Source organism: Mastomys coucha, unplaced genomic scaffold, assembly GCF_008632895.1.
Source record: "Mastomys coucha isolate ucsf_1 unplaced genomic scaffold, UCSF_Mcou_1 pScaffold15, whole genome shotgun sequence".
NCBI lineage: Eukaryota > Metazoa > Chordata > Mammalia > Rodentia > Muridae > Mastomys > Mastomys coucha.
In genome coordinates, this window is record NW_022196897.1 from 105,728,706 (window position 1) to 105,745,137 (window position 16,432).

At 39.5% G+C, this 16,432-nt stretch overlaps 1 protein-coding gene across 3 annotated transcripts in view; it reads right to left on the bottom strand.

Moving 5' to 3' along the window:
• Znf106 (zinc finger protein 106) overlaps nt 1-16,432 on the bottom strand; it is a 54,215-nt gene that overhangs the window by 25,037 nt on the left and 12,746 nt on the right. For 2 of the 3 annotated variants that reach the window (XM_031371582.1, XM_031371583.1), the window contains one exon: nt 13,732-13,793. In XM_031371582.1, the coding sequence (XP_031227442.1) occupies nt 13,732-13,793 (62 nt within the window). Of the gene's footprint in view, nt 1-3,877; nt 4,210-13,731; nt 13,794-16,432 lie in introns of those variants that run through there. The other variant, XM_031371584.1, reaches the window with a different exon arrangement.

Sequence of the window (16,432 nt, forward strand, 5' to 3'; positions counted from 1 at the left end):
TCGTCTCCACTGCGGTTGCCTGTCATCTGAGTTTACTTCTTGGCTGTTACTGGAAGGTTCATCTTGTCTGAAAGAAAAACAGTTTTTGTCATTATGGATTTAATGAAATTCTTACTTGTGCTTCTTTTAAAAGTATAACCACCAAAACTCCCCTCTCCCCTTTCTTAAATTACAGAACGGGGTCCATTTTTATTTCTAGTACTTGCTTTTAGATCTAGAATGTAATAGACTATCTTCCCATTCATCCTAGAAACATTAAAAATTGTACACATTTAAAATTCCTCCCAATCTGGGGGGAAGGGATAACAGGGACCACTGTTCTAGAATTTTGTTCCTGTAATCTTAGCATTTTTACATTATCCAACTCTTTTCAAAATAAGGTTGGTAATATTTTGTGGTTAGGATTATTATTCATGTAACTCCATGTCCAGTCAGTGGCCATACATGATTTCTTCAGATGCAGGGTCTTAATGAAAAAAAAATCTATTTTCTAACCCACTTTAAGTGGTAAGATCACACTTTATCAAGTGGCCATCTGTAACTGTTAGTAGTATAAAAAACATTTATATGTAGTTTCTGTTTGGAATAGGCTTAGAACTGACCTGACGTAGTAAGTTAGGTCCCAGATGCAGTAAAACAACACAGGCCAAATAAGGGATCCCACAGGAAGCTACAGAGAGCTTCTGTGCTGCAGGCTCTTTATGGAGAAGCTGCAGCTATTCATGTTAGATAAGGCGCCCACAAGAGGGAGCAGACTTACTTATCACAGCAATGTGTGAAACTATTTTTCTTTTTTTTTCTTTTTCTTTTTTTTCCTTTTCTTTTTTGGTTTTTTGAGACAGGGTTTCTCTATACAGCCCTGGCTGTCCTGGAACTCACTCTGTAGACCAGGCTGGCCTCGAACTCAGAAATCCGCCTGCCTCTGCCTCCCAAGTGCTGGGATTAAAGATGTGCGACACCACCACCCGGCAGAAACTATTTTTCTTTACAAATTACTTATGGTGCGTCTAAAATCCTAGCAAGTAATAGGTGCTCAAAACACTGGGTAATAATAAAGTGACCTAAAATTTGCATCATTTCTGCTAAAGACTTCATGTAGATTAATTCATTAATGCTTTTTTTTAAAAGATTTATTTATTTATTATGTGTAAGTACACTGTAACTATCTTCAGATACCCCAGAAGAGAACATCAGATCTCAATATGGATGGTTGTGAGCCATCATGTGGTTGCTGGGATTTGAGCTCATGACTTTCAGAAGAGCAGTCAGCACTCTTAACCACTGAGCCATCTCTCCAGCCTAATGCTTTTTTTTTTAAGATTACCTCAGTCCATTTTGAGAATCCAGAGGCATATACTATTACTTTTTAAATGAAGAGGCTCAAGTTTGGAGAAGCTAAGTAACATGAATGGAGTCATATAAATCCAAAGGGGTTGAGCAAAGGTCTGGACCTTGACTGCAGATTGTATACTACCCACTCAGGCCTGACAAAGCAAAAATGTCACAGCGACACTTTCTGCAACTGAATTTCTTTCTCTAAACTTGACTTAGAGCTGGAGAGATGGCTCAGCAGTTAAGAGCACTGGCTCTTCCAGAGGAGACCTGACACCCTTTTCTGGCCTCCATGGACAACAGGCATGAGTGTGGTGCATAGACACACATACACCTATATACACATAATAATTACATCTTAGGCTGGGTGTGGTGACAACACACCTCTCACAGTACTGAGAGGCAGGAGGGGGAGCATCTCAGAGTTTGAGGCCAGCCTGGTCTATGCTGTGAGCACCAGGCCAGCCAAGGTTACACAGCAAGATCCTGCTTCAACAAACAAAACACACTGACTATCATCTTAAAAACTGACCTTAATTGGCCTTTAAAAGAAAAATGTGTGTGCACATAGGCATGCCATGGTGCAAGAGCGCAATCAGAGAAAAGAGTACTGTCAGTGGTCTCCTTCAACCATGTGGGTCTGGGGGACTGAATGTAGTTGTCAGGCTGGGCTGCAGTTTCTTTACCCACAGAACTATCTTGATGGCTCTTAACTGGCCTTTAATGCCTGTAGTATTCTGGATATAAATTACTTCCTTTTTCACATGTCAGAATTAAAAATTCACCTCGGCTGGCATGGTAGCCCTTGCCTGTAATCTCAGGCACTGACAACAGTGCTAAGAAGAATGTGAGCTGACTACATGAAAAGACACTGCTTTAATCAATCAATAAACAAAAGAAATAAGTGGGTGATTTCATATAATTATGTCATCACAGGGGCATATAAGACTCAAAGAACAGTAAGTATGATATCAGTATCTAATCATAGCCTCTGATAATGGTTAATCATTTACATAGCTAAGCTATAATAGTTTCGTTGTGTAAGAAAGAAATAAAAATCAGTGTCTTACCCATTTAATTTCCTAAAACAGAAGTGCAGACTCCAGCTGCACTCTAGTCATGAGAAAAGCAGCAGGATTACACAGCCCAAGGGGTCAACAATCATGTTGCCATGGGCATCTTATGACTAAGAAAGCCTCTTTTCAAGGAATTATTTTTAAAATGTTAATATTTAGGGTAAAACTACATATTTCCTACCTATATTTAAATGTCTAACAAAAAGCAGGTCAGAGTATGTATAAATAATATTCAAGAAGAATCCTTAAAATTTAGAGTCGGAAATTTTCTCATCACATAGTAGGACTTTAAAATTCATAAACTTGATTGTTCTCTCCTATCTTCTGCCTCATTAAGTAAGTCAAAGCCAGGTGTAGTAGCACACACCTATAATCCACCACCTTGGGAGACAGAGACGGAAATTCAGAATCATCTTTGGCTATGAGCAAGCTAAAGACTCACTGTAGCTACATGACTGCCTGGCTCAGTTAAAAACAAACAAACAAACAAACAAACAAATAACTCCAGGCCATAAAATCAGGTAAGTAAAACCATAAATACCTAACACACAAATACATAAACACAGGTATATAAAATTAGGAAGTACAACTAGGGAACTTTCATTGTTCAAATAATCTTGATATTGTTAAATTTAAAATATTAATATTTATAGAAACACCCAGAATGAACCAGGTACTGTATATAGTTTTTAGACCACCAAAGATAAAATTCAAAATTAGCAAGAGCACCATGCTAATTTATAAGAGGGCACCCTTTCCCCTAAGAGATATTATTTGGGCAATAAAAAATATAATAATACAAATGAATAAATAAATGAAATATCTCTTTAATGATACTTATACTCTACGACTTTCTAGTAGAAAAATTGGATACTAATAAAAACAGTTCAAGACACAGTAATACCGTAGTTTTCAGGTCTACAGACAAGACTGAGTTTAAGGACAGATAATACAACAATTCAAGAAAGCAGTTCATAGTCCTTAGTTCCCAGATAACAAACTCAAGCAGAACTCAATACTTAAAATAAGACTAAGCTTTAAGGCTCTTAAAGTTAGGCTTACTTATCTTTCAAATCATGAGGCTGTGAGTGTTGCTTAATTAGTAGCATGTACTCTCAGCTGCACAAAGCTCTCGAGGCTCATCCTCAGGACAGATAAGTTGTCTACGTGTAACTCTATCTCATAAAGCAAGACCGAAAAGAAACCGACTTACCGACTTTGTTCTTTTCTTTCTTGTATTAACTGAACAAGTTCCTTATCAAAATAATCTTCCTCTTCCTCTTCCTCTCCATCATCTTCTCTTTCCTGGGCATCAACATTCTCTTTGTGCAACTGGCCAGAAATGTGCTTTGCATATGCAGAGAGACCCACTTCTGTGACCCGGCACACTTTGCACTCATGACTACTGTCCCTAGGGAAAGAGGGAGATGAAGGACATTCAATGTTCCCCACTGGCATGGCACACTCACCAGATTGCTAGTTTCCTCTGAAAGACTCTGTATGCAGATGGGCACAGTAGAAGGTTAGAGTTAATCAAGTCAGTGCTCCTCTCACCACTTTTAGTACATTTGTTTATAAATTACTTTGGAATAAGTCTTAGATTCTGTTCCAGCAATCAAGAGGCAACACACTTCAGATTAATGGGCTTTAGGAGAAATCTTCTTGAATTGCTGTACTTAAAATCTTGCCAGAGGAAACATGGTGAAAGGGGAGGCAGGGCAGGGGGCTTAGAGCAAACGCAAGCTGCTCTGGGGCACACCCATGATGCCAGCTGCACTCAGAAAGCCTGGTGACAGCACATTCATTTAATCTCCAGCTCTAAAGTGTTCTTCCAGTGAAAGTTGAGGGTGGAGCAAAGAGGAGGGGGAACAGCCAATCTCAGCTTAGTAACTAAATTGAACAGCTGGCGCTCTGCCTGGAATGTGAAGATTCCGGACCCTGGCAAATGACAGTAGTAGTCCTAGCAAATGTTCTTAGTCTGGATGATACATGTGACACATTTCTGCCTCAGCAGGCTTATTTTAAAGGGAATTGAAACCATGTCAATTGTAGGAAGTTAACAGCTGTTAGGCAAATGTTTTCTCTCAAGTTTCAGAAAATGACGCAGTCCAGATACACACAAAATTGCCTTTACCTAAACTTGTGACAACTGGCTTGCTTCTGTCTACTTTTTCTTTTACTTTTTCTTTCTACTTTTTTCTTTTACTTCACACAATAGCAAATCTCCTGTTTGGCCAGTCTTATAGAGATTTAAAGATTTATTTATTTATTCACTTATTTATTTAATGTATGTGAGTACACTGTAGCTGTCTTCAGACACACCAGAAGAGGGCATTGGATCCCATTACAGACCGTTATGAGTCATCATGTGATTGCTGGGAATTGAACTCAGGACCTCTGGAAGAGCAGTCAGTGCTCTTAACCACTGAACCATCTTTCCAGCCCCGTTTGTCCAGTCTTAACAATCAAAATCTTAAATCCTCTTCAGATATGTAGCAGATCAATAATTTAACTGTTTTTAAGTTCTTTCAATCATCCTATTACATCATCTCTCGGTGCAGCACTAATAAGAAGCATGCAACTGTGGCTGTCCAATAATTCAAACTTAGTCCAGAAGCTTGTGCTGTGAGTTTACAGCAGTGATATTTCTGTGATTCCCATACCAATCTGGGTGTCTACATCTATCTGCCTATATAACTCTCCAGACACACACCCAGTTACCTACTCATCCCCACTTTTAACAAAACCAAAAACCCAACCAAAATAAGCAGGATTGATATGAATTAACAGAAGTCCTTGAAACTGAGTGCTTCATTTACTAGAAGACAGTTTGTTACAAACCACTTGAATGCCCATTTAAAGCAAAGCAAAACAAAACACCTTACCAAGCAATTAAGCACAACACTATGTCACTTAGTTACAAACTATAAAAACTCAAATAATGCCTGGCAAATCTTAAAATATAACCCCAGGGACAAGAAAGATGGCTCAGTAGTTAAGAACATTTTCCATTTTCTCAGAGGACTTATGAGCTCCATGGGATCTCACACCCATTTCTGACCTCTGTGGGCACTGGTTCTTACACAGCATGCATTTACTACATAAATATACATTTACACACAAGTAAAAACTAATTGCAGGGAACAAAATGCAATGCAGTTGGGCAGGAAATGTAACACAATGGCAGTTAGTGCACAAGGCAAAAGATTTGATCTGCAACATTGCAAGCAAGAAGAGCCCGGCAGTGGCTGCAGCTACTAACCCTAACCCTGCAGCGCTTAGGAAGAAGAGGCAGGGGCCAATGGATCTCTGTTAAGTTCAAGGCCAGCCTGGTCCAAAGAGCAAGTTTCAGGGCTACACAGAGAAACCCTGTCTCAAAAAACAAAAATCAAAAATTAAAAACCAACATTTCCCTCAAATAAAGGAAACAGAAACAGCATTATTAAGAGATCAACAAGCAGACCTCTGTAAGTTCAAAGTCAGCCTAGTCTATATACCAAGTTGTAAACCAGCCAGGGCCACAAAGGGAGACTCTGATTCAAAAAAGAAAGGGGGTAGGGGAGAAAGGGGGAACAGCAGAAGCAGCAGCAACTTTAGGCACACACCCACATCCAATATTGGTTCTTATTTTAGAAGAATCTCTGAAAGTGGAAAAATATAGAAATCTTACACTTTTGGTTTTGTTTTGTTTTGTTTTTTTTACTTTGTAGCACAAAAGCTTTCATTTAAAATTTTTAAAATGAAGAGTTCTGATCAGGTTCCCTAAAAATACTTTAAATTCAATGTTCTAATTCCATGCCATCTTATAATATTTTAATGCATTATTTTCTAACTGCATCTATATATTTAAAGATATGTTTAAAGATTAGCCAGGTAGTGGTGGCGCATGCCTTTAATCCTAGCACTTGGGAGGCAGAGGGAGGCGAATTTCTGAATTCGAGGCCATCCTGGTCTACAGAGTGAGTTCCAGAACAGCCAGGGCTACACAGAGAAACACTGTCTCGAAAAAACCAAAATAAAATAAAAAAAGATTAAAGGAATGTGGAGGTAGAGGCAGGTGGATCTTTGTGAGTTTCAGGTTAGCCAGGGCTATGTAAGCGAGACCCTGTTACAAACAAACAGCTTATTAAGAATAAAGTTCTCTGAAACAACTAGATTGGTGCTAGCTCATTCTAGGTGGGTGCTAACTCGTAATGGCAAGCAAGTATTTCACAGCAACACAGAAAGTTTACAATATAAACAGGAACCTGCTCACCACAGGCAGTGCCTGAAGGATCTAGAGACTATACGACAAATACTGCACATACAATGCAGCTGAGACCCAAGTCAACTTGTTTTTAGTTAGAAATCACATTGTTTTCAATGTCTTCATCTACATTTCTACTTAATGTATAAGACACAGCATTGGATGTGGCCACACCAGTGCCTTGTTCTATTGGGATTTTTGAATGATGTCTAATTTTTTTCAAAATAGATGATTGTGACTTACTTTTTAAAAGAAAATTTTCTTATGTTCAAGCTACCAATATACCTTTTTTTATTTTTTCATTAATAACTGGCTTACATACTTTGTATAAACATGTAATTATGAATAAAATGGACTGCCTTTGTACCATAGCTAATAAAGGCAATAATTTTCCTCGGGGTGTTTGAAGGGCTCAAATTAGCTCCATCCTGTCACCAACACAATTTCCCCTCATATACAAAAGGCAGTCTTAAGATACTCTATGCATAAGCCTTTCTTTATTAAGCCTGCTCTAACTAAAACCACAACAGCTGCTTGATAAATAAAGGCTTGAGTCTTTGATAGCATCTATCTGGAGTAACTGCTCATAATCACACTCTTCCCTATGCCCATATTCTAAACCAAAGAAAACTTACCAATATGGTCAAGTTTGCCTTTAAAACTGGATATAAAAAACTTAAGTAGCCAAGCATGGCATTATACACCCATAATCCTAGGACTTGGGAAACAGAGGCAGGTGGATCTCTGTGAGATAAAGGCTAGCCTGGTCTACAGTGAGTTCCAGGACAGTCAGAGCTACACAGAGAAATCAAATCTCAAAAAAAAAAAAAAAAAAAAAAAAAAGGCAAAACAAGCAAACAAACAACACCCCCCAAAAAAAAGAAATATTTTATAATTATTTACAAGATCATAACTCAAAAGTAAACTATAAGAATAGGAATTAAATATGAAATCCAGAAGAAATGATCATTTATTGAGGCTAAGAGGGAAACGGGGTAAGGACTGATTTGTCTCTAAGGCACAAACTAGTTATGACTATCCTTAAATTAAGGCTACACGTCAATGAAGTATGGCTGAGACTTTATGGGGTTCTTCAAAAATTATCTCATCAGGTTTTTATTGCAACTTATTTGTTATGAGCTAGCAAATTATATAAAACTTGTTATGGCTGGACATAACATGAAGAAACCTTCATCAATATGAACATCTATAAATGAAATGAGTTAGGGTAGTCAAGATGGTATTTACAGGAGTAAAAGAACCTATAGAGCAACATAAAATCGGCATGAGGTCCAGTTATTCAAGATGGAACAAAGCATTTGTATAGATCTAAAGATATGAATGCATGTAAAGTTTAGGTAGGCCAGACAACAGGATGGAAAGAGATTTTATTTATTTATTTATTTTGGTTTTTCGAGACAGGGTTTCTGTGTAGCCCTGGCTGTCCTGGAACTCAACTCTGTAGACTAGGCTGGCCTTAAAACTCAGAAATCCACCTGCCTCTGCCTCCCAAGTGCTGGGATTAAAGACGTGCGTCACCATGGCCCAACAGAAAGGGATTTTATTAAAGAGGAAAAAGGTGAACAGACTTTACTTTTTTTTCCTCTTTGAGACAGGGTTTCTCTATGCAGCCAAGTCTGTCCTGGAACTCCCTATGTAGACCAGGGAGGTCTTAAACTCCTGCATCTGCTTCCTGAGTGCTAGGAGTAAAAGTGTGTGCCTACATACCTGGCCCAACAGACTTACTTTCTATGATTCTATATTCATTATAACCTGAATCTTACATAAAATTTGTTATAAAAAAACTTTAGGGGAAGCTGGAGAGATATAGCTCAGCACTTAAAAGTGCTAACTACTCTTAAAAGGACCAATATCGGGGCTAGTGAGATGGCTCAGTGGGTAAGAGCACCGACTGCTCTTCCAAAGGTCCTGAGTGCAATACTAGCAACCACATGGTGGCTCACAACCACCCGTAATGAGATCTGACGCCCTCTTCTGGTGTGTCTGAAGACAGTTACAGGGTACTTATTTATAATAATCAATAAATCTTTGGGCCAGAGTGAGCAGGAACTGAGTGAGCAGAGGTCCTAAAAAGTCAATTCCCAACAACCAGAAGAAGGTTCATAACTATCTGTACAGCTACAGTCTGCACTTATATACGTGTGTGTATGTGTGTGTGTATAGAGAAAGAGAGACAGAGAGAAAGAGAGAGAGAGACAGACAGACAGAGACAGACCAATATCCATTTCTCACAAGCACCTGTAACTCCAACTTCAGAGAGACTGAACATCTCTGGTCACCACAGGCACTTGCAATCAGGTGCACATACCCACGTGCAGACGTACACACACTTGAAAAATAAGAAAAATAAATCTTTAAAAATAATAGTTTTATGCAGCTGGAGAGATGGCTCAGAGAACATTAGCTGGGAAAGCCTCCAGTCCTCCCACCAACTCTGATCCCCCAGCTCTGGAGCCACTCACCTGCTGTGGCCTCTTTGCTTCCATTCCAGTACTCTTTGCTTCCATTCAAGTACTCTATACAGAGCCTAGCAACACCCAATTTTCCTCCCTGCTATGGACCCTCTAAGCAAAAGCAACTCACCACCAGCCTATTCCCACCCACTTCTTAGTATCAACTTCCAATCCATCCTCTATTCGGGACTCCCAGCGGCTATACCTGGCAGATCTGAGAGGCATTTCCTACCAGGCAACCCACAGGCACCACAATCTAAGCACCTGAGAGGGCAACAGAAACCAAGGAAGAGAATACCCATCCAATAAAGACAAGACCAGATATTAGCACTTAGATTTACAAATACCCAAAAGCTGATGCCTGTACACTAGCATAAAAACACATTCACAAGCCGGGCAGTGGTGGCACACACTTTTAATCCCAGCACTTGAGAGGCAGAGGCAGGTGGATTTCTGAGTTTGAGGCCAGCCTGGTCTACAGAGTGAGTTCTAGGACAGCCAGGGCTACACAGAGAAACCCTGTCTAGAAAAAACACACACACAAACACACACAAAAACAAAAATCAACCCCCGTCCCCCAAAAAAACCAAAACCATTCACTAACAGCCAGACCAATACGACTCCATTAGCAACCAGCAATCCTACTATAGCAGGCCTCAAACAATGCAATATAGGTGAAGCACAAGACAAAGACTTCAAAATAGCTATTATGAATATGTTCAAGGTCCTTAAAGAGGATATGAAAAAATCCATGGAAACACAAACAGTGGAATGGAATGAAGAAAACAAGCTAAAGATACCAGAGTGGAAATAGAACCAATAAAGAAAACCCAAAGGCTGGAGAGATGGCTCAATGGTTAAGAGCACTGACTGTTCTGCTTGAGGTCATGAGTTCAAGTCCCAGCAACCACATGGTGGCTCACAACCATCTGTAATGGGATCCGATGCACTCTTCTAGTGTGTATCTGAAAGACAGCTGCAGTGTACTCATATAAATAGAAAATAAATAAATCTTAAAAAATAAAAAATAGCTGGGCGGTGGTGGCACACGCCTTTAATCCTAGTACTTGGGAGGCAGAGGCAGGCGGATTTCTGAGTTCGAGGCCAGCCTAGTCTACAGAGTGAGTTCCAGGACAGCCAGGGCTACACAGAGAAATCCTGTCTTGAAAAAAATAAAAATAATAAAAATAAAAATAAAAAATAAAAAAATAAAAAATAAACAAATCTCAGAGGCAAGCCTCAACAACAGAATACAAGAAATGGAAGAGAGAATCTCAGGCACTGGGTATAAGAGAAGAAATGGATGACTTGTAAAACTAACTTTTATTGGCCTGATGTAACTGTCATCTCCGAGGATCTGTTAACCTAGGCCTACTCCTGGAAGTTTCTACCTTCATATAATCCTACGCTAGAATGTTTTCATCCTCTGGGACTTGCTGCTGAATAAGCTCACCCTATCTCTTTCTGGGCTTTGACTGGCTGGTTCAACGGTCCTGGCTCAAACTCTTCTCCACACTGATTCAATATGGCTCTTCTCTCTTGGCTTCTCCTGAATTGTTCTGCTTAGCTTCATACTAACTTTGACAGTATGTTCTAATCTCATTCCTCATTTTCTGGCTTGTTCTGTCTTTACCTGTGTCTAGCTTGTTCTCTCTCTGTAACCTGTTTCTCTACAAGATAAAACTACCTCTATCTTCGTTTTTTCTCTACGATGCTCTCTCTTAATTAGCTTCTCTTTTCTCTCTTTTTGGAGAATTGGGCATATCCAATTCTGTCAAATCTTTCTTTGATTTATCACTTTGTCTGCTATTCAATTACACATCACTTTTAAACATGGGTGCTTCCTTATACAAACTAACTTTACCTTTTTGGGGATTAAAAGCATGTGGTCTATATTCCTACAAAAGGGATTAAAAGGCGCATGCTAAAAGCTGAGCCACATTACAACTAGAAACAGGGTTTTTTTTCAATAAATAACACAATCTTGGGGCTCACATGTGATCAATGTCCTATAATCTCTTGGTCAAAGAAAATGTTAAATCTATTAAAAAAAAATTCAGGCATGAAGCCTCCAGGAAATCTGGGATAGTATGAAAAGACCAAATCTACACATAATAAGAATATGGAAGTAGAAACCCATGTCAAAAGTATAGGAAATATTTCCACAGAAGAAATTTTTTGCAACCTAAAGGAGGTGAAGCTTATCAAAGTACCAAGCATACAGAACACCAAATAAACTGGACCAAGAAATAAACTCTCCACAATATATTATAATTAAAACACTAAATGTATAGAATGAAGAATACTAAAAAGCTACAAGGGAAAACAACCAAAAAACATATAAAGGCAGAACCAGAATTATTAAGATAACACCTGACTTTTCTTTTTTTTGGTTTTTCGAGACAGGGTTTCTCTGTATAGCCTCGGCTGTCCTTGAACTCACTCTGTAGACCAGGCTGGCCTTGAACTCGGAAATCAGTCTGGCTCTGGCATGCGCCACCACTGCCTGGCAACACCTGACTTTTCAATGGAGATACTAAAAGCCAGAAGAGCCCAGAGAGATGTTCTACAAACTCTTAAGAGACCACAGATGCCAGCCCAAGCTACTATACCCAGTAAAACTTTCAATCACAAGAGAAGAAAGGGGCTCAACTATAAAAACAATTTTTTTTTAAAAAAAGATCTATTTATTTATTATATGTAAGTACACTCTAGCTATCTTCAGATACACCAGAAGAGGGCGTCAGACTTTATTACAGATGGTTGTGAGCCATCATGTGATTGCTAGGATTTGAACTCAGGCCCTCTGGAAGAGCAATCAGTGCTCTTAACCACTGAGCCATCTTTCCAGCCCTATAAAAGCAAATTTAAGTAGTATCTATCTACAAATCTAGCTCTATAGAAGGTGTCAGAAGGAAAATTTTCACCTGAAGAGGTTAACAAAGAAAACAGAAGGAAAATAATAACAGACCAGTAAATCAAAGGGTGGCAGAGCACACTACCACAACAAAATAGCCTCAATTCACCAATAAAAATGCAGACGAACAGACTGGATTAAAAAACAGGATCCATCCGATTGCTGCTTCTAAGAAATACACTTTAACATCAAGGATAGGCATCATCACCTCAAGGTAAAGGATGGAAAATGGTATTACAAGCAAGTGGACTTGAGAAGCAAACTGTTGTTGCAGTTCTAGTATCTGACAAAACAGACTTCAAACCAAAACTAATCAGAAGAGATAGAAAGGCTGCATTCTCAAAGGAAATAGCCATTAAGAGAATATTACAATTCTAAACATCTATGCATCAAACATAAGGACACCCAAGTTCATAAAAGAATTGACTCTTACACAATGATACTGGGTGACGTCAATACCCAACCCTTGCCAATAGACAGGTCATCTGGACAAAACCAGAGAAATGCTGGAGCTAAATCATATGATAAACCAAATGACTTAATAGATTCTTATAGAGCACTCTACCCCAACACCAAAGAATACACCCCCCTTTTCAGCACCTCATGGAAGTGCTGAAACTGACAACATACTATAGATCCCTTTACTTCTTCTGTATTAGTCTTCTCTATATGACTGCTCAGGCGGACCTTAGTTTTAGCTGTCCCTCCCTTACTTCCTCCCCTCATCCCCTTCTTCCCTCCCCCTTTCCTTATCACTGTCCCCCTCCTGTCCACCACAGCTATCTCTTCTATTTCCTCTTCTTAGGAGATTCATTCCGCACACGCAGCCCCTCCTTTCTGCCTAACTTCTGTGGTTACATGGATTGCAGCTTGCTCATCAAAGACTGAACAGCTAAAAACAGATACATAAGCACACTGATCTTTCAAAGTGAAGCCTTCTTTTTTGTTGCCGAGAAGTATAAGCATTACACATTACAGGAACCAGGCAAGAAAGAAATCCATTTATATGCTGAGATGCTAAAGTCTAATAATAGCACATTAATTTAGACACAAGATAAACCTGTGTGACTTACAATGAAGTTAACATATTAATATAAACAACAGGAGAGTAGCTTCACAGAAACTTTTAACTATTATTCATGTAATAAAATACAACTCATGTTTCTTAATTTACCAATGTTACCTTTAATCTCTACATTTCAAATCCACATTAGTCAAGAACACACATAGAAAAAAGGACATGGACTATACACACATACCACGTTATGTTTAAGCCTCTTTTAAACATCTTAAACTTTGAATCATTAGCAGAACATTTTCAAATATACCTAAGATCTCTTATTTGATTTTGCAGAGACAAATAAGCTTCAGCATTCCCAGGCTGAAATTTAATTTTGCAAAAGTAAAATTATGGAAAGCACTAGCTCCAAGGCCGACACCACAGGAGTGAGTCAGTTCACGCTGCCTGAATTGCACTGAATTCTACCCCAGTGTAGATCTCAGATGCACAGACACCACAGCTTATTTTTCAAATGCCCCAAATCTACTGCTATTAATTATGAACAACGGCTCAATGCCATCAGATAATGGTCACCATGATGGATTATTACAAAGCGAGTTAACAGGCATCATCAGCACTTAAACCCCCATGCTAGTAAGTTTAGGAAAGAGAGCTATTGTCCTTACCTGCCCTTCAGGTTCTCAAGTTCCCTGTGATGCAACATGCTTCGCATGTGTTCATCCATCTCCTTCAAAACAAAACAAGGTAGATTAAGCCAAAGGGATTGCTGGGGGTAGGGTAGGTTTGGTACTGTGATAGGTGGAGTTTCTCTGAAGATATTCAATTAACAATTTGGGTTATGAAGATGGAGAAATGGCTTAAGAGCACCAGCTGCTTTTCCAGAGGACTCAAGTTCAAGTCCCAGCACCCATGTCAGGTGGCTGGCTCACTTCTGCCTGTATCCAGTGGGAGGCTTGGGGTGGGGATCCCATGCCCTCTTCTGGCAAACACCCCCACATATGCATTGCATAATACATGTCTGGGGAAAAAATAAAGTTAAAAAATTATTTTAAGGACTGGAGAGATGGCTCAGCAGTTAAGAGCATTGACTGCTCTTCCAGAGGTCCTGAGTTCAATTCTCAGAAACCACATGGTGGCTTACAACCATCTGTAATGGGATCCGATGCCCACTTCTAGTTGTCTAAAGACAACTACAGTGTACTCATACATAAAATAAATAAATCTTTTTAAAAAAATATTTTAAGACAATTTGAAGTTCCTAGGTCAAAAATTTTGGTGACTACTCTTTTCAGTTTAAAGCCAACATTGGTTCCACATTAAATAATTATCTGGCTATATTTCATGCTATTTTTTATTTTGTGGGGTAGATCTCAGACCAGGCAGGCCTTAAATTCATTATGTAGTTGAGAATGACCTTGAATTCCTAGTCCTCACAATTCTATCTCTGGTTCTAAGATTATAGGTGAACATCACCATAGCTGGCTCTCATTTTTAAAAGAGGAACGTTTAGGTATTTTAAATAGATTAGGCTGGCCTCCACTTGCACAAGCTAAGATTGCAGCATGAGCACCAGAGCATGATCTACACAAAGAATTCTAGTTTATCCAGAACCATACAGAAAAACTCAAGGGGCCAACAAGACAAGAGCTCAGCAGGTAAGGGGACTTGCTGATGAGCCTGATGACCTGGGCTTAATCCTTGGAGGTCACATGGTGAAAGGAGAGAATCTATCTTAGCATGTGCACTGGTATATGGGTGCATAAGTATGCACATCCAGGTATGTGTGGTCAAACAGGCACACACAATGCTTTTTAAAGTCTTTCAAATCACTCAGCTCTTAAAACTATTTGGCTACTTTATGTGTATGTGGCATAAGTATGTGCTCATGTTAGTGGACACATGTGCATGGAGATACACATGCATGAACATGTGTGATTATGGAGGTCAGAGACCAACATAGGACATCTTTCTCAATTGCTTTCTACCTCATTTTTAACTGTTTGAAGTGTGTTTGTGTGTATGAGTGTGAATGCAGGTGACTATGGAGGATCCTCTGGAGTCAAAGTTAGAATGGTTGTTAGCTGCCCAACATGGGAACCTAGAGCCAAACTTGAGTCCTCTACAAGAACAGTATGTGCTCTTACCCACTAAGCCATCTCTCCTGCCCCTCCACCTTATTGAGACAGTATGTCAATAAACTGGAAGTTTAACAATTCAGCTAAGCTGGCCAGTGAGTACCAGAGATCTGCCTGTCCCTATCTTGGGATTATAGATGTACACTGTTGCTGCTGGATGTTTATGTGTTAGGAATCACCAGCCCCTGATTGTCTATTTTTATCCACAGTCTTCCCCACCTCAACTGAAAGTTTCTCAAGAATAAGCTACAACTCTTATTTTAAGGTTTGACAGAAGCTGGGCAGTGGTGGCTCATGCCTTTAATCCCAGCACTTGGGAGGCAGAGGTAGGAGGATTTCTGAGTTCGAGGACAGCCTGGTTTACAGAGTGAGTTCCAGGACAGCCAGGGCTACACAGAAAAACCCTGTGTGTGTGACAGAGTCTGTCATATAAGTTGTTAATTAACACTTGTTGAATGAATATGGTTGGCTACACTGACCATAAATAGGTATTAAAAATAAGTCTTGGGGCTGGAGAGATGGCTCAGCGGTTAAGAGCACCAACTGCTCTTCCAAAGGTCCTGAGTTCAATTCCCAGCAACCATATGGTGGCTCACAGCCATCTGTAACGAGATCTGATGCCCTCTTCCGGAGTGTCTGAAGACAGCTACAGTGTACTTACATATAATAAATAAATAAATTTTAAAAATTATTAAAAAAAAAAAGTCTCTTAGGGACTGGAGAGATGGCTCAGCGGTTAAGAACACTGATTGCTCTTCCAGAGGTCCTGAATTCAATTCCGAGCAACCACATGGTGGCTCACAACCATCTATAATGGGATCTAATGTCCTCTTCTGTCTGAAGACAGCTACAGTGTACAGTACAGTGGTGGCACCGACCTTTAATTCCAGCACTAAGGAGTTTGAGCCAAGTGGATCTCTGTGAATTCAAGACCAGCCAGGTTTACAGATCGAGTTCCAGGACAGCCAAGGGCTACAAAGAGAAACCCTATCTCAAAAAACAAAAACAAAGACTTAAAAAAAAAAAGTCTCTCTCTTGGGAGTTGAAGAGAGAACTCAGTGGTTTGAAAAAACTGGCTACTTTTCTAGGACCTAGGTTCAATTCCATGGCACCTCACAACCACCTGTGTGACTTCAGATCCAGAAGATCTGATGTCATCTTCTGGCGTCCTCAGGCACTGCATTTATATGGTGCACAAACATACGTTAAGGCAAAACGCATAAATAAAATC